Source organism: Candoia aspera, chromosome 1 (genome assembly GCF_035149785.1).
Source record: "Candoia aspera isolate rCanAsp1 chromosome 1, rCanAsp1.hap2, whole genome shotgun sequence".
Lineage (NCBI taxonomy): Eukaryota > Metazoa > Chordata > Lepidosauria > Squamata > Boidae > Candoia > Candoia aspera.
The window spans coordinates 131,553,596-131,572,635 of record NC_086153.1 but is presented as its reverse complement, the minus strand read 5'-3'; the positions used below and the strand labels follow the sequence as shown (position 1 = coordinate 131,572,635).

At 38.0% G+C, this 19,040-nt stretch overlaps 1 protein-coding gene across 1 annotated transcript in view; it reads right to left on the bottom strand.

Moving 5' to 3' along the window:
* CSMD1 (CUB and Sushi multiple domains 1) overlaps positions 1–19,040 on the bottom strand; it is a 1,072,463-nt gene that overhangs the window by 600,746 nt on the left and 452,677 nt on the right. The window contains exon 6 of the mRNA XM_063298442.1: positions 6,994–7,201. Coding sequence (XP_063154512.1) covers positions 6,994–7,201 — 208 coding nt within the window. The remainder of the gene's footprint in view (positions 1–6,993; positions 7,202–19,040) is intronic.

Genomic DNA, 19,040 nt, shown 5'->3' with positions numbered 1-19,040 from the left:
CCCCTCCTTAGGTGCCGTTCTCTTGAACCTCAGAAATTCACTATGCTTCAAAGATTATTTTTAATCCTATTTAATGTTGCACTACAAAGTGGATTCAGCATAGTCCTGCTATTTTCATTCAGGATAAACTACTGTTGGAGGAAGGAGGAAGGCTGGCATTCACCATATCATACTCCTCCCTACTTCTACCATCACAACTTCTAAATTGTCCAGAAGTCCCACAACCTCCAGAGGACATTTTCAGAGCTACGGATTGCAGGATGACTTATCAAATATTTCCTCTATGTTTTCCATTTGCAGATGTATCTAGTTCGCAATCTCATTCCAAACCAAGGTATTCTACCTGTTATCCATGAATTACTATCTGCTGTATTGTTTATGGGTTTTTTGGTTTTAAGAATACATCTACGTTTTCCAGCTGGGATTCATACCAAGATATGTATTCAGTCACATAGTAAAGGGTAGAAATTTTTTTAGAGGCAACAAAGAAAACTCTGTTACATGTACAAATCAATTTCAAATTGTTTCACATATATTTTATGAAGAAATAATCTAGATGTGAATGTGCACACTTGGTGGTTTTGCATAATGGAAAGCTAGAGAAAAATAAATACATAAGCATTTGTGAAATGCTTATTTTCAGACACTGGAGAAGAGCATTAATTGTCCTAGTCTTTGAAAAACCATACACACAAACACACACACACACACACACACACATGCCTTATCATCCATCTCCTGAAAAGCATGCTATAAACCATAAGAAATCATTTTTGACAGAAAGTCTAAGTAATTAGAGAAGGAATCTGTTATATAGAGATAGCTTGAGGTTTCAGGAGAAGTTTGGCCTTGGTTTTCTTTTCCTTTTTTAAATCTAGGAGGATTACAAATCTTGATTCCTCCATGTACACTGAAGAACTATGTCAAGATTTAGTTGAACTGTACCCCCTCCCATTTATTGATACTCAATATAGCTTGCCCCTGGAATGAAATGGAAAGCCAATTATGAATTGCCAAAGGAAATCGACTGTCAGCTTTCTATAAATATATCTTACATTTTAGAAACATACTAGCTTTTTATGTAATTTATTGTGCACTAGCAAATTACATCATAGGTCATATACAAGTTATAAAAGCATATGCTCAGTCTTGTATTCCTGACAGATTCAGATGTGGAATGATGGATATGAATTATGCCTTTGTATTTTGCTAACGCAGGAGGTGGTAAATTAGCAGGTGCATAAGAAGTGCTAATGCTCTATGAATTAAGCATCAATTTACTCCTTCTTTTCCATTCATGCTGCACACTGAACACATTTTGATCTCAGCAGATGACTAGTCTCTAAGCAAGAACTACATATTAGAGTATGAAGGCCAATCAATTACACCACTCTACTGCTACCATTAATAGCATTACTACCATTTGCTTTCAGACCTGTTTTAATGGCAGAACCTTCATAAATTCACCATTCTTGGATGTGTTAGCAACAATAGGATCAGCATATGTTCAGCAGAAGAAATAATATTTGTTAATCCCTTTAGCTATGGAATACTGAACTCTACTTTCAATACCTATAAAAAAATCAACTATACATGGAAGCTTTCGCAAGTTGTACTGGGTCAATTAATGAATAGATGTATTTAGATCATTGGTGATCCACCGATGGTTTAGAAAGGTTCATGCCATTTCATCAACAGTTCCAAGTAAACCTCAGATTTTTATACTGAACTTGTTTACATGTGATATTTCAGCAATGGCATAAGAGGTGTCTTCCTGTTATATCTTTCCACAAGATTGTTTTTGTAGGTATCCATCCATCAGCGGAATAGAAACTCTGGCAAAACAAATTTCCTTTTGGTGCCCTCGTTTCATGCAGAACATTTCTACTGAGTCTGCCAGCAAAGCAAAGTAGCTGTGCATGCAGATCCATGTCCAGGCAGCGAGAAAAATACTTTGAAACAGCCAGGCCAAATCTTCTAGAGGATACTTTTGCTTTAACACCTTGAAGAGGGGCCTTCAATCACACCAATGTGCTTGGCAAAGTTTCTTTGACTGCTCTGCACAGTTCTGATAAACAACAAAATCTCAGTTCTGCATTTCTTTTAGTGTCACGTTTTCTGGTCAAACTTTTCACCTTGCATCCAGTTTGGGTCTATAGGCACATATGGTCATATGGAAATATCCCAAATTATTTAGCAGTTGTCATATCCGACAGACTATTTTCCATATTTTCATAACTGAAAAATTGCTAGGGATATTCACTACTCATAGCAGTATTATTTATGTGTTAATAAACAACAATGGTATTAGTCATAATTTTATGGCTAGCCTATATTCAAGTTCCTTTAGTAAGAGTTGGGTTCATCAATTCAAAAAAACAGAGTATTAAAAAAATAGATGGTTTATGACAGAAGTAGGGTAGAAATGTGGGTGTTGTTTTGGTTTACATTCTAATACTAATTCACACTTACTGAATTGATTTGCAAACTGGAATACAATTATTGTTAAATGTTTTAAAAAATAAAGTCATTTTAGAGAAAAAGAAAAGAAAGTAAGGTAAAAAAGAATATTAAGTTATGCACTATTCAAGTATCCTTTTGTATAGAATATTTTCAGCTTAAAAAAGACATAGTTTACATATAACTTTCTCAAAGCAAACAGCTAAGAAAATGAAGGTCCATAAGTGTTAGCCTATTACATTTTTAAAAAACTAGTGAACTGGTCAAAGACTGAACTGCTGTAGAGGCTCGCCAATAAAGAAATTCAGTGCAGATTTGGAAAATGTAGATTTGATTTCTAAAATAAAGTATCATGTTTGAATGTAAATACTCCTACACTGGCTGTTCTGATCTAACCAAATCAAATCAAACAATGGAACTATTAAGGAGTTAAGTTGCTGAGCATATACGGTGATTTTCATGCTAGTTCTCCCTTTTTGCATCATAAAAGAAATTTAGCAACTACATTTCTTGCCAAAAATGTATTAGACTGCCCAAATCATTTCCTTCCGTAATTCACCATTTCTTCCAAAATAACGATAAAAGGAATGAATAATAAAATCAAAATTAATTATTAGAATAACTAATTTATTGTGGAAAAGCAAGAATGTGATTTCAAAGTAAGGTCACAGAAATCAACACATATTATTGGGGTTTAATTAAGTAGCAGTAGCTCTTATTAAATGATATAGATGCACAACACCCATGCTTATCAACTCAGAACACAAATAGTCATGTTTAACAACTATGCAACTTATTTAATAATTAACTTTAATTAAAACTGCATTAAGCACAGTTATTATTCTTGAGCTTTATATGTTTGTATGTCAGGTCTGTGCTCAATTAGAGGAACTAAAATCTGACTTAAAAAACAAAACAAAAATAACATGATGGAATAATTACGCATGTTCAACAATCCAATAGCACATATTGCTCTGAAAGTAGCACTCATTTAATAAAAACTTGGCATTCTTAAAAAACAAAAACAAAAAATGTATTTCTTATTTCTATAAAATATTTTTATATGCAGAATACAACTTAAGGTTGTAAATCAACACCTGCTTCAGTTCTGCAACAATTTACATTATGTTCCTATATGATTACACAGTAATTTGTGGTAAATAGGTTAGAATTAGCTTTGCTACTTAAAAAAAAAGTTAATTAGCATTGGGTTTGCTCCTTTCACACACTGACATCCCATTTAACCCCTTCCGAATAATAATAATAAAAAAGTTTGCTTAAGAAAAAGAGAATCATTGCTTGATCTGACAGGCAGACTTAGAGCAAGCCCATTAAATCTAGTAAGATTTCTGAGAACATCAGAAAAGTGCAGTTGGATCAAACTCCGTATATACCTTTTAATCTAGCACACTGTTTCCAAACCCACCAGCCAGATATTTATGAAAAACCTACTAATAGTAGAAAATGAAGACAGAACCATTTCCATGTTTTAAGCCTCAGAGATTCCATTGATCTATTGTAGCAAAGTGTGCCTCTTCCTCTCTGTGGGCCCATCTGCTGTGAAATGGGAGGGCATTTTTCTGATTAAGATGTAATGATCTTCAACAAAAACATGCTCTGTGCTTCAAAGGCATAGTTTTAAAATTTTCTCATTCTCATTCTCTATGAAAAATGGTATAAAATCCCCTGCTGAGCCATTGGGCACCACCCTAAATGCCACCTAAAATTTTGCCAGGCACACTTTACCTCTCCTTACGTCAGCCCTTCAAGGCTGTCCTGGTCAGGAAACAGACTTCACAGAAGAAGACTAGAATAAAGTTTTATTGAAATAGGCTATTATACCAGAATCTTGAAAGCCTGATTGTGTCTTTCCTTCCCTCCCACCTATACCCAGGTAAGTAAGGGAGGAGCCAGCCTCCTTTCCGAGGGCTTAAGGAATTGTTGTTCCTCTTTTTGTTTGCTTTTGTAATGGCTTCTGAATATTTCCCTCAAGGCCATCTCCACGGTGCTCCATGACTTATAGTTAGTCATATTTTAAAGTTGAACTAAGCCAGCCAGGTGCACCATGAGGCCAATAGTTAGCTTGGAAAATGGGACAATATTCTGGTCCTGTTTTTCTGTTGGTCCAGAAATTGTTCATCCTGACTCATGTCTCATATGAAGCACAGGAAGAACACAAAGAAATGTCTATAAGCTTTCTGGTTTTATCAGAATTGGATATAGATTGTGGAACATTAGAACAATATAAGTGGAAGAAGCATGCTGAATTTCATAGAAATCAAGGCCTTTTAGGCAATGCAGATTGTATGGATTGTTTGTTTGGGGACAGAAGGCAATAACGTTTGCAGTGAAAAAGGGTCTTATGGTGGGAATAATGTGTGGAAAATTCCAGGCTGCCAAGTTGAGGGGTTTGTGCAAAGAAAAGAGAGAGTGGCCAGAAATAATGATGCCCTTCATGAAAGGATTGGAGATGAGTTTGGGTGGTAAAAAGCAGATAGACTAACTCTCTTGATTCTTTCCATAAAATAAAAATACTGTTCTTAAATCAATCAAGTACATAAAATAGCTTTAATATTGGTCAGCTTCTCAGCTGATTTCAAAGAATTGTTCTGATTTGAGAGCAGAGCAGTCAGTCAGTCACTGAATCCAATCCTTCCCCTCTCTCTTCTTCTTATCAAGGCATCTTAATGAAGTAGCAAGCACCAAGAAGTAGTATTTCCATGTGTGGGTATATATTTTCACCCTCCTTGGCACTCAGTGCCCTCCTTTCCATCCCAGCACAATTGGCTCCCAAACTACATATTTGTCATGTTCATCGTTCCAATGGTTTGAATACATCGTAACGTTTCACATGTCACTTTCCTGTTCCGTGTCTGTCATTTGCGGGGAGGGGAATTTCAGCCGTGCCAGGCTGTAATCCCCTTGCTGTTCTGCAGGAATGTACGTTTGGGTTATGACATGTATTCAAGGTTGCTTTCCCAGGCCGATGTGTGACGGTTGCCAACACCTGGGAGGGGGTGGTTACTATGGTGGGGTGAGGGGCGGGATTGGGTTTGAAGCGAGGGTATTTAGTTTGTATTTCGCGCGCTTTGGCTCATTCTCAGCTTTCTCTGTATTTGCATACTATTCCTTTAATAAATCAGTTATCTTTAAGCCCGGGCTTGTGAGACTGAGTATTTGGGATTAGGCAACCATTACAATATTGGAGAAGAAGTTCTGTGGAGAATTCTGAACAAGTGACAAAGGTGGAGACCTGCTCCATTTTGAGTAACTTAAGAAAACACAATGAATTGCCTTATTCCTCTCTGGACCGCTATGGTGGTATGCTTATGTATGTACATCTATTGTACCTTAAAATTGTTCCCAGTTAAACTCACTGGGTGAGTTCTGATTAGCGGCAGAGCAAAAATGTAGTTCTTGTGCATACATACAGAAATGTACAGAGAGAGTGTGGGTGGAAAGGAAAATGTACACAAAAGACCCTGCCCACATATAACACTAAAGCAAAAACCACTGCTGCTTCTTTTGTAAGGACAAACAAATATTCAAGGTTTTGCTAAAATGCTGTACAGCTCATTGCATTATCCACAGAAAAATACTTCTACTGCTGGAATGACCATTACTGCCACCGCATGATATTTGAAAACAACTGGATGAAGTAACTGGAATTAAAGTACTTACTGTTACTCTCACTATTTCCAGCTAAGGTATCTAGGTTTGCATACTGAATAAATCCACATATAACCAGTCTAATTTTAGCTCTGTTATAATATCATGCAATATATTTAGGCTATATCTGTTATAGTATGGAAACCATTCATAGTTAAACTTAATTACAAATAAAATATGTCAGTTAAGTCTATTAGATAATTTTATTTTTGGTGTTGTTCCTTATGTCATGCTTAAATGCTACTGGTGTGCATAAATTATACAATTATTGGCTGGAGAATACACTGTAGAAAAGACATATATATTAAAAACATGGAACTCTGTGTAGAACTTCCACCATATGAAAATACTGCCTCACCTTCAACATATTCTTCAATAAGAGCTATTTCTTCACCACACTGAACTCCATGCTAGCTAGCTGCGCTATTGTCAAAATGAATTCCAACATTACAGTAGAATCTGTTCTCTTTTATCAAAAGAAGCAACTCATTTCATTACAACAATACTTTTAAAGTGTAATTTATTAAAAGGTTAAGATGACTCACAGTAGAATAATTTTTGATCCATCCATTAGAGGGCACTATCCTACCATTTCATCGTATTTAGCATTTTTATAAGGTCCCCCCCCCCTTTTTTCCCCCTTCCTTCCTTTAATTTTAATAGTTTTCCCAAAATAAGTCACAGTGGAGCATTTGTATAATGTTTCATTGCATCTAGTGGCAGGAATGTACAGTAGGTGCACTCTTGATTAAAAGGATAGAAGTGTTAATGATGCTCCTTGTTTTAGAGTAAGCAGCAATTGTAATGCATAGATACTGTATATGGACAAATATGGCTTCTATAAAGATGTTAGTATTAACTTACCATATGGATGGGGCTTCAGTGCCACTGATCTCTAAGAAGTCATAGCCTTCCTCTAGTTGGAAATCTGTAAAAACCAGAGCAATGGTATCTCCTGGCTCTGCAAGAATGGTCCAAGTGCAGTCTGCATTATTGTTGTACTCAGAAGGAAAGTGAGGACTTGAAATAATTCCACTGGTCCCACGAAGAGTACCTCCACAAGCACCTTCAGCTGATTTTTTGTTTGTTTGTTTTAAGAAAAGGAGGGAGGGGAGAAAAAAGAATACAATATTTTAGCTATTTAGTTATTCTGTTACGATCAGAGATGTCTAAGGATTAAATTCTTTCATCAAAAGGATAATAGCAGTACAACAACAGATAGAAAGATAGATAGATAGATAGATAGAAAGATAGATAGATAGATAGATAGATAATAGAAGAGATAGATGAATATTTTATATATACAAAATTTTACTCTTTTTTCGTTCTCTTTCTTTTTTCTTTCACCATTGTTTTATTTTTTCACTTTTTGTCCTCTCTTATTAAGGCAAAAAACATGACAAAAGCAGTGTTGTGTCATCACATTGCAAGTTCCACCTCTTTCATATGGGTGGGATTTGCCTCCCCCTTGACCTTCTCCACACACAGTTCTCTTTATTACATCAAAAAACAGAAACTAGGCAAACCTAAAGAAGCTCTGCATAAGCACTTGTCTTTGAGAAATGTTAACATCTTTAAGCATCTTTCAGATTTTTATGCACAGGTTAGAAGAATGAGAAATGCTTTCAGACTTTTCTGTAGCTCTAGTGAAAACTGAATTCCACTGGGCAATCTAATAGTGAAAAACCCTATGGTGAAATACCAGTAATTGATATTATTGCAAACGTATATTTAGTTCTTTTTTTTTTTTTTAGTTGACTGTAGGAACTGAGAGTAGAAGCCGAAGCCTTCTCTGCAGAGGGGCTGCTGCTGTGCTAGAAAGAGGGGAACAGAAAGCTGGACTTTCTGGAAGGAGAAAAAAAATGACCGGTATCCTAAGATAGACTAGGCTGGTTTGAACTGGTGAAGATAGGCTGGTTCCAGAGCAGGTTTTGGAGATCACTGGAGAATTGCAGTTTCTAGAGTGGCCCAAAGACCATCAACAGGAGAAAGCACAAAGGGACATTTCTAACTGATGCAGATGGCTTCTGCAGAAACTGAAAAGAGCAAAAGACAGTATCCTCTTGCCAACCCATCCACAATTATCCCTCTTCCTTAACGCTAAGTGGGAATCCAGAAAAGCAATATACACATTTCATCAATACAGCAGGCTGCATGCATTTCCAGTAGAGAGTGTGTTAACTTTAAAATGCTTGGACAGACACACATGAATCCAGCCTTTGATTTACCCTTTTATTGCCGCTTCATTATCACTTATCAGAAAGATGGAGGGGGGTGGAGAGCAGAGAAAAGGAATCTGGCTTGTTTTGCTGCTATAATTAATACTGCCTGCATTGCTTTGCATATCTGAAAATGAAACTAGTAATATGCCTTATTTGCTAATAAAAAGGGGGGAAATGTTCACAAGAAGGTTGTTTGTGCTATTTGTTGTATCAGTCTGAATCCCTTGTGAGACACACATCCTTGTGCCTTCACCAAACTATGCTGGAATGACATGTGTGTGTTTGACTCACAACAACAATTAACATAACCATTGCATAGGCTCTACCACAAATTCAGGTCCCCAAGCCAGAGAATGTATTCAGAGGACTTACTATTGCAGCCATTTTTTAACTGAAGGTAATGCCTGAAACTGTGTCTCCAAGATCATGTAGGCAATAATGGATATGAAGCTGAGTGAACACAGACATGTATGGCTTTTAGGCTGAGGCCTCCACATCAGAGAGCAAGAAGATCCCAGTACTAATAACTGTCATTTTATGTTTGTGTATGTGTAAATGTCTGTCTGTCTGTCTCTCTCTCTCTCTCTCAAAGGTCTTTGACAAAGTTGTGGGAAAAAACCAAGTGGGGAATCAATATACTATGGTGTATAACAGAACCATCAATATGAGGGATATTTTTTATATTGTAGATTGCATTGGGAATATAATTTTAACAGGTATTCCCTTGGTTACCCTATTTTTTTTTTTTTTGAGAGAGAGATTGGAGTAAGGCCTAAACTCAGTAGAAGAACTCAAATTTTGCATGTAGAAAAATCTGTATTTTATCTTTCCCACCATTAAAAAAATAATCATGTAACAGGCCATGCTAAAATTCTAGAGAATTCCAGTTATTAAGTGAAGACTATGGTACAAGAAGAACTACCAGAGATTTCAGTTAGATTCATATAAGTGTCAAGCCCCAGGATTGTGTAGTCGGCAAGACCAAGGAAAGAAGAATGACATGGATTTCATTGAGGTACCTTTAGTGCTGTTCAGGGGCAAATATAGAATCTAGGAGACTATAATAGGAATTTCCTAGCCTCCTTCATACTGAGTTAATTAGGTAGAATCTCTTCGACATGCTTTTCCCCAGATGTTTCTCCACCTGGGCTCAGTTGCCATTTATGAGATAATCTGTCACATGGCTCACCCACTGTTTTCCCAGCTTCCCTACAATCTCTCATCATAGGTCAGGGATAGGCAAACTTTTGGGGTTAGTCAGAATAATGAGTAATAATTCAGAGTCTATTTGAGTGGTTTATACATGCTGTAAAATAAATTCAGTAAATTGGATGTTGACAGGTGGTAGTGGATGCTGTAACAAAATGGCTGCTATGGTAGAATTTGTGCTTTAATAAAATGATTGTCTTGTGGTTGCATCGAGTCATAAAACATCCATTTACTAGCTTCCCACCACCTTGGGTTATTTTTGTCTTTTTTTTTTCCCCTGTGGGTAGCAGGATGGTTTTTCAAACATAGCACTGGGCTGTATCTTCCCAGCATTTTTATTTCCTAGGAATGCTTATGAACCTTATGGGAGCTGAGAGGGATTATTGGAAATAAATATGATGCCTGGGAATGGTGCTTTGCTTTGCACATGTCAGCTTCTAATTTTTTAAATTAAAATAATCTTTTGAAAAATTAGACAGCTGAGGCTGGGTGTCTGATGTCTACCAAGTAATTTGGATTAATAGAAATAAATATAACTATAATTGCTTTAGCTATAAATATAGCTATATAAGCAGAGAAATAGACATGTTTGAGAAAGCAGATTTATATAAAGGCCATTACAAAGTTTGTACAGCTTAAGTGAGCAGATTAAAGTTTAGTATTTTAGCTAACAGGAATCATATGCAGTTGCAAAACAGCCCATAAAAATGTAGAATAGCAGACTTAGCACTAGGTTTAATACATGCAATTGAAAGCCTTAAGAGAATAATAATCATGTGGGTAGCAAACCACATGTATTTGCAGCCTTCCTCTCCACCATCTCTGCCTTTGAGTGGCTGAATTTTTTTAAAAAGCTGCTTGATCTAAAATTAAAAGAAGGAAAGATTAAAGAATGCATCTGCATTAATGGAACTGAAGTATGGTAGAGGTCTCTTCAATCTTCTGTATTTCATTAGATCATCTTGTCCTTTCATGTTATGTACAGAGATTATCTACCTACCTACCTACCTACACACACACACCTTGTACATAATGTGCATGCACACATGCATGCACGCACACATATCTAACTGTCTACCAAACTTGACAGAGTCTCTGGCTCAAAGACCCTCTCAGTTAATGAAGATATGTCAAGTACAAAACAATTAAGGGATTAGATTTGAGTGCCAGGAACAAGTACTGTAGGTGCTTGTGATCAAAGCCATGACAGAGGAATCAATTCTTGCAAGCATGATTTGAAAGAAGAAAGAATACCTTGCCTTGTATAAACAGAAAGCACATCCTGCCTACAGAAAGCCTCAAAGACATTCAGGAAAGATGATTACAGAAGAAAGAGTAACAGATACTGTACGCCAAATGACTTAAAAGCTCAAAACAGTTGCTGTTCCGCTGCACTAAAGCACAAGGGACTGTATTTTTCTAAGTTTGGTTTAGCTTTTTCTCAGCTTCCTGCTCCAGAGATATCAGGTTGGGAGTAACTAGAGGCTCCTTTTCCTTACAAAAACTATTTGGGAATCGTAATCCTGATTTCCATTGGCTGAAGATGACATGTGACACTAACAACAGTACAGATAGTCCTCGTTTAGCAACCATGACTGGGACTGGCAACTTGGTCACTAAGGGACATGGTCTCTAAGTGGAAAATCATATGACCACAACTGTGCTTAGGATTTTACTTCAGCTTTCCCCACTCCCCTGCCCTTTGGAATGTTCACCCTGGCACTGAGATAATTAGCAAGAAGGGAATTAGTGTTTGTATTTACATTTATTGGAGAGGAAGGGATTACAAGAGAGTTAGCAGGCACACAATGGAGAATACAGTACATATCAAAAGGAATGTGCTAGGGACAGCTGTTTGCCTCATGAGCTCGCCCCAAGCATGCTAGGCAAACAGCCAGTGCTAGCACATTCCTTTCAATGTGTATTCTCCATTGTGTGCCTGTTTACTCTCTTGTAACCCCTTCCTCTCCAATCTCTCCACTTTGTGAGGAGGGAGGGAAAAAAACAGGTCAGGCACAGGAACAACAACCAATCTCTTCCTTAGCTACTTTTCTCCACAGTGCAGGGCTTCCACAAAAAGTATTAACCACAAGTTAACAAGCTCAGCTCTGTGACCTTAATTAACCAGCTGGCAGCTGCTGCCTGTAACGGACAAGACTTTAATCACTTTCACACCTGCAGCTTGGAGCTAACAGCTGGCACTAGTGCATTCCCTGCCATGTGTAATCCCCATAGGTTCAAAAGAACATTCTATCCAGTGTAGTACAGTTGTAAACTGTTGAACTATGACTATGGGACTCAAGTTCATGTCTGTCCTTAGCCATGGAACCCCACTAAGGAACTTTGGACCATTCTCTTTCTCTCTCTCTCTCTCTCAGCCCAGCCTACCTCAGAGGGTTCTTGTTATTGAAGGAGGGAGTGCTACATGCCTTGAGCTCCCAGAGAAAAGGCAGGATATAACAAATAAATTTAAAAATGGATCCTGGACAGTGGTTGATGGTGGTGGAAATACAGAGAGCTGAATGCAGATGAATGTGAAGAGCTCAGCTAGAGCTGTTGCAGTTGGTGCTGGTGGGGAAGAGCCCAGGAGAGCAGAAGAAAGGTGTGTTTTTGTCTCTGCGGAAAGGAGCCTTCTTTGTGGCTACTGTTCTGCAGATTTATTCTTTCCCATTACCTCCCCAGCAGGGGGAAGGTACATTCATATCTCTGTCTTTGTGGAGGATTTTCTTTCACTGGGCCACCATCAATTCTTCAGTACCATCAGTCGTTTTTTGCACTTCCACAGTTGACAGGCATGGGTGGTCAGGAACTGCACAGACCCCATGTAAATACTTACTGGCAGTGACAGGAAAGGGTTGCATGATGAAGTGGTCAGAATCACTTTGCCATATGGTACCCCATCACCACCACATGTCACTGTTGGAGCCCAAAGAACAACTAAGTGATAGGAGTGGGGAGGGCTACATGGTATAGCAGGGGATGCTACTTCACCCCTCTGCTGTTCACCATCTGCTGGACCCTATATAACAGTGAATGGGTGTTGATAGTGTGAGGGTCTCACAGTTCTCCCCCTACCCACATCCCATTAGCTGTTATTTGAGTTCCTTTGGAACAAGAATAATGCTTTTCTAAAAGAACTCTAAACCCATGTTCAGAAGGAGCCTGAATTAACAACTGATGAGCAAGTGAGGCTGTTGGCACTCTGTTTGCCATTTCACACTGCAGTCCCTCCCCGTGAGTGCTGGACACATCTTAGTTAAGCTCACTTTGAATACACGTACAAACAACACTTGCACAGAGCCAGCCTAGCCACCTGTCAGTCCAGCTGACCTCTTCACCTTAATCTCCTCCAACCCAAACCCTGCCCATATTAAGGAGAGTGACAGATAGATGATTTCTTGCCAGATGGTAACATTTAACGGTGAGGGGGGAAATCACCAGTTCCTTTTCTAAACATGCCCTGCACACAATAAATAAGGACACCACCATTTTGTGGTCCTGGGCCTGTGGCAGATAGAGACTAAAGTGGAGGCAGCAAATTTTATCTCAAAGTAGTTTTCTGCTGCCTGAAGGATTGGTAGATAACATTTTAACTCTAAGGGGTTTGCTATTCATACTGTTTTTTGTTATGAATAAATCTGATAATTGCAATGTGTAAGCCTTTATTCAAGTCATTTATAAACACGCTGAAGACCACTGGGCCTGGAACAGAGTCCTGTTGCCATTTGATGCTTCTTTCCAACTTTATTTGAAGACACTGATGTACATTTGATGGGTACATTTTTCAACCAATTCTGTATGCAAGTAATGGCGGTATACTCCAACCCATATTTTACCATCTTCTTTACTAGAATCTCACGGGAGACTTCGTTGAATGCTTTGCTGAAATCAAGGTATATTATGTCCACTACATTTTTGTGGCCAACTAAATTAATCATTCTATCAGAGAGAGTGAGAATGAGAGAGACCAAGTAGTTGGGCATTATTTATTCTTGATGAATCCACATTGGTTCTTGCACAGCAATACATTATTTCCTAAATGCTCACAAACCACCTGCCTAATAATCTGTTCCAGAGTTTTGCCTAGTATCAATATCAGGCTGACTAGCCTGCGCTTTCCTGGCCCTTCTTTTCTCCCTATTTTGAAACTAGCAACAACATTTCTCCTTCAAAAACTCTCTGGGTGTACCTGTCCACCCTGATTTCTTAACACTCACAGGAATGGACTTAGAAATCACATCTAGAAGCTCCTTCAAGGCTCTCAGTTGTCAGTGGCCTAGTCCTGTGACTTACATTCCTTCATGGCAGCCAGGTGCTCCCTAACCATATGTTCACTTACCTGAGCTGCCACTGTTTGATCTTTTTTTTAAATTATTCTCCTGAATTCCATTTGAACATGTTCTCTTCTGGGGTGAAGACCAAGGGAAACCTCTTCCAGAGTTCTCCTCTTCCCCTTTTACCCACTAATATCCTACATCTTCTCAGGACAGTGGGCCAAACCCTTCTCTTTTCTTCTTTTTACTACTGATATGGCTCCCAAAGCTCTTTTTTGTTCTTTGTTTTAGTTTCCTTTGAGGACAAGCTAAGACAGGGGGTAACCTTAGGGGAGGGTGTGGAGGAGGGAGGGAATTAAATTATGAAATAGCACATCCATTTAAAACCAGCCACAACTAAGGACACTCTCAGTCTACCATCCCATATTGTATGGTCCTGACTTTCACTGTTTCATTTGACAAGGAGAATTCAGGTGCAAAATATGCTTTTTAAGTTTCAGATACCTACCATTGATGTTACCTTCTGCTTCAGCACAGAAAATAAGTTCATAAATGACATGCAGTAACTCACCACACAAAACTAATGCAGAGATAATTGATTTCCAGTGATATTAACATGAATATTAGATTTAGACTAAACCATAAGTGACCTTGGAAGTGAAAAAAAGGATTTACTAACATGTTTACCTGTTCACTGCTTTAAAAAGCACAGAAATTGTAAGAGGTAAGGTAAACACTATATAACAATGCATAATATGCAGCACTTTTGATGACTGATGGGCTTCAAGTGCTTCAGATTAATTTAACCACTTCCATTTTGTGAGATTTTTCCAGCATGCTCTCAGTAATTTTGTCACGTTTTGTTACTGCATTGATTTACCATTCAAAAACTCTCAAAATACCTCTCCATACAGATTTCATTCATGTTTAAATGTGCTTTTTTCTCAAATTATTTAGTGATGGGTGAAAATTACTGCTATTTCATCACATTTTGACTTGATGGGTTTTAATCCATTTCAAGTGTGATATGATCCCTAAAATGTTTTTTTTTTTAGTAAACTGGATAGGAATGTCCTATACAACTTCCCCTTTCTTTTAATTTCTAAACACTTTAGGTTCTGCATCAGAAGACCTAAGCTCTGGCTACTGTTAAATTTATTTTCCAGAATGTCTCTGGAAAAACGACACTAGTCTTTGGGACGAGGTGGGGAAAGAGAGAAAATGATTTGGTTAAGATTCCAGAATCCACATACATGCAGGACTTTTTTGCAAAATAAACTATTCTCTTGAAAGGGATTTTTCTGCCTTAAGACTAAATGGCTCTACTTTAGTTTCTGAGTTTTTGAAAGATTATTTACTGCAACATCCCCCCACGTACTTTATACTAAAGATGCATGTTTTGAATTTCCTTGAAAAGTGTGATAGAGGTTATTTTTTTTTCCCATTTAAGTTCCTGAAGAAGGAACATCATAGTTCTTTGTGCAAAACACATGCAATGCAGAAAAATAATGAAACATCATAGATATGCATTGTATTCCTGCTAGCAAAATACAAATTACTTCTGTTGGTCTGCTTGGAATCTTTTGACTTAAGAACAAGGAATACCACTGAGGACCTGCCTAACCAAAATTATAACAGGTGGAATTGGGTGGAAACAATGAGTTGTTTCGAGATGCATCATTGCTCAAGGGCATCTGTGTCTAGTGGTTAGGGAAGGGTATCTGTTCAGAAAATGCTTGGAATGTTATTCCCTAACCGAAAAGTGAGGGAGGCTACAGCAAAGCGTAGCCATCTGGATTCTGCTATATAGAGATATCACAGCATGTGAGATAGGGGAAAAAAGTTTTCATAGATTATATCCCAGTATCTTGCCTTTTTTTGAGGTATAGATAGGCATTGAAAATTATTTTATTATCAACTTAAATTGAAGGCTTTTTTTTTAAAAAAAAGCTATTGGCTTTGCATGCTTTGTGCAGCAATATATCAATATAGTTGAAATAGAATTCTTCAAATACATCATGAGCCTTCAGCTCACTCATTTCAGAAAGAACGCCTATGTTTGCAGAAGACCTCACCTCACCATACTCTCCTGGATTCTGCCCAAGCATTCAACTAAACATTCAACTCAAATAGCTCCCACAGACAAGGGGCAAGGTCCCGATAACATAAGTTTGGCTTAGGCAGAGGACAGACAGGCTATGAGGATAGATACATTGGGGTGGGCATACTTCGTGCCACCACCCGAACTGGAATATGTAACCTCAAACCCCAGTCAATCATCTTTTAAAGAGTGACTACTATTTTGTTTACAGGATTCAGGATGCTGGATTAGGCCAATAAATATATTTATTTATCTTCAATGCACCTGGATTATACCCTGTTGGCAGAGCAACACATTGGCATGTTTCACTGCAACAATATTTTAATTACACGAACTTTTGTAAGGGGGGCATGAAAGATAGTTCCCCATCTCTTGCTCTGGATTAGCTATAATGTCTGGACACTCAGCTTTCCTTTCAAAAAGGAAAAGGGAGTTTGTAGTCCTTCTAGATATGAGGCAAAAAGTGTAGCCACCATTCAGCTCCTGCTTGTCAGTATTTTTAGTCCCCAAATGAACAGTGCTAGCCATGACTGACATACACACTGCCTGAAGAAAGACATTTTAAACAAATCTTCCTTGGTAGGAAGTGCAAACAAACATGAAGCACAATTCAGAAATCCAGGGTTTTGCTAAACATTGGGAAGATTAGAGTAACTGGCCCCAAACAAAGGATAGGAAGAAAGACAGGTTTTTCTAGTATTCCTAACTCAAATTTTACTTTGAAAAAAAGGGGTGACTACTCTGAGTTTCTAAATTTTAAAAAGGTATCCTGCCAGTAAAGCCCATCACTCTGTACCAAGAGCAGAAAAAAGAATGGTGACTGAAAGGCTGTGCCTTACGCCAGTCTGTAAAATAATCTAGCCTCAAGATTTATGATAATCTTACTGAGTGATCCACCCAGCCGTGGATTAACTGCTAAGCAAAGTAAGTGTGTACTTAGGGCACCAGTGGAAGGGGGGCACTGCAGAGTTTTTCCTTAGCTGGCATGCCCTTGACTCTTTCACTGCCACATTCAACTTTAGTTGTCAATAAATCTTTGTATTTGCATTTTTTTTCCTTTTTAACCATTTTATTAAGAAAATGCATTAAAAAGTGTTCAAAATCTGCCTGTTTTCCATTGCCCTAGTTATAAGTAATTAATTTGCTTATATTGCTTACTGCTATTCAGTGTTAAATAAATTTTAAAAAATGTTAGAAGTTTATATAGCTCTTGCTCTTCTTGAGAACAGGTGTGAGACTTAGTTGTTACCCGGTGAAAACAGCCTGACACCAAAGCTGTCCTTTAGTAGGAAGACAAAAGACAGATGGAACCAGGTCCTCCCCTCCAGAAGAGAGGGACACCTAGCTTGTTGCATCAAACAAGTGAAAGGAAGAGGGCAAGACCGTGAAACTTGCTTTCACTATAAAGAGTATTTCATTTGATATATAGGAATCACTAGAATTGTTTTGTATTGGCTGCATAGCTTTCCTCTGATAAACCCACTTGTCTGAGCTTTTGCATCCTTGGAAATCTACTCTTGAGGTTTTTGCCTGATGAGGGAAGTCTAACAACAGGAGCCTCCAATTCAAATCATCTTTTTTTAAAGTAATTTTATTAAGCATTACAATTGAACAGTTAAAAACTAATACAGACTAAGAAAAATAGAATAAAAAGAAAAATAGAAAGTGCAGAAAATAAAAAAAATAGAAAAGAAAGAAAGAATAAGAATATAGTAAAGAAAAGAAAAGAAAAATATAATGAAATTATTTCCCCCTTCATCATAAGTATAACAATTTTAGTAATCTATCACCTTCTCTTAAAATAAAAGAAATGATCTCTTCTTCCTATATGCCATCTCTTATCTATAAACAAATCTTTAAAGCCTCATCTTTCTGTCCTGGTCAGCAAAAGTCCATTAAGGGTTACCAGAGATAACAACGTATCGATTTTAACCTTTATCAAATAAACAGATTTTATATTCTTTCCGTTTACTTTTAACAATCTTGATCTTTAATCCCTTCAGATAATGTCCTAACTTGATTTCTTTTCATTTTTTCTTTGTCCCATCTCACAAAATTCATCAAAACTTTTAACAAGTCTCTTTTGTAAATCTAAATCTAAAGAAGACTATCCAGGTCACTCTTTTAATTATTAAGACATCAGCCATTTTCTTTTGTATATCCATCAACACAAATCATCCTGAGTGTTTCATGAAGACCAGCCTACCAACCCAAGGACCACAACCCTGAAGCCTTCCCATACACTGATACCAAAGTCTCCAGCAAGCCAAAAATGAAGAGCATCCAGGCACAACACTAAATATAAAATTATCAAATAGGAGAACTCCACTATGAAACAGTCACAAGTGATGTCTCCCCACTGGCATCAGCCCCACATTTCCAGAACTAGTCCACTCATCAAATGTATTCATATTGTACAACCAACCCCTTTACACAACACTGCCACAGCTCTTCTCCAGCAGCAGGAAGACAACAGGCCCTGGCCACAACTGTGTCTCCATGCAGGGCCCAGAATGCAACCATATCTTAGCCCACTCTGTTTTGAACAGCCCACTCCCTCTCAAGCACCCTACTTCATACCTGCAGCAAGGAGAAACTGTGGAAGGAGTGGAAAGAGCTGGTCCCATCCCCATCTATGACACAAACCAATATGGGGGCAACAGGATAGATGCCCCTGCTCTGTCCCCATCCTCTCCACCCAAGGAAGGACTTTCAGTACTCAGCCAAGATCAGCAAGATGCTCCACCTCCAGCAGCTGCCCTCACGGAGCAAGTGTGGTATCCTCAGCCACTTTGTCCTACTCTGCCCTTCCTGTTGTTACAAGCCACAGAAGAAGAGCTAGAGGCCTGGGACTTTGAGATCTCTAGTTTAGAATAACTTTATCACATAGATACTTGGTATCCTGTAGAATACTTCTCCTTTTTGATGCCCTCGCTAAGCAGCACCAGGGATGTAGATGGGTTTGACAGCAGCCATTCTTCTGGGGGAGATGGGTGGTGATGAAATTTGAGAAACAAACAAACAAATAAATAAATTCACTTGGGCTACTATTCTAAAGTCAAGATAAGAGTATGCATTTTGTAATAAAAGCAGGATGAGGATAAA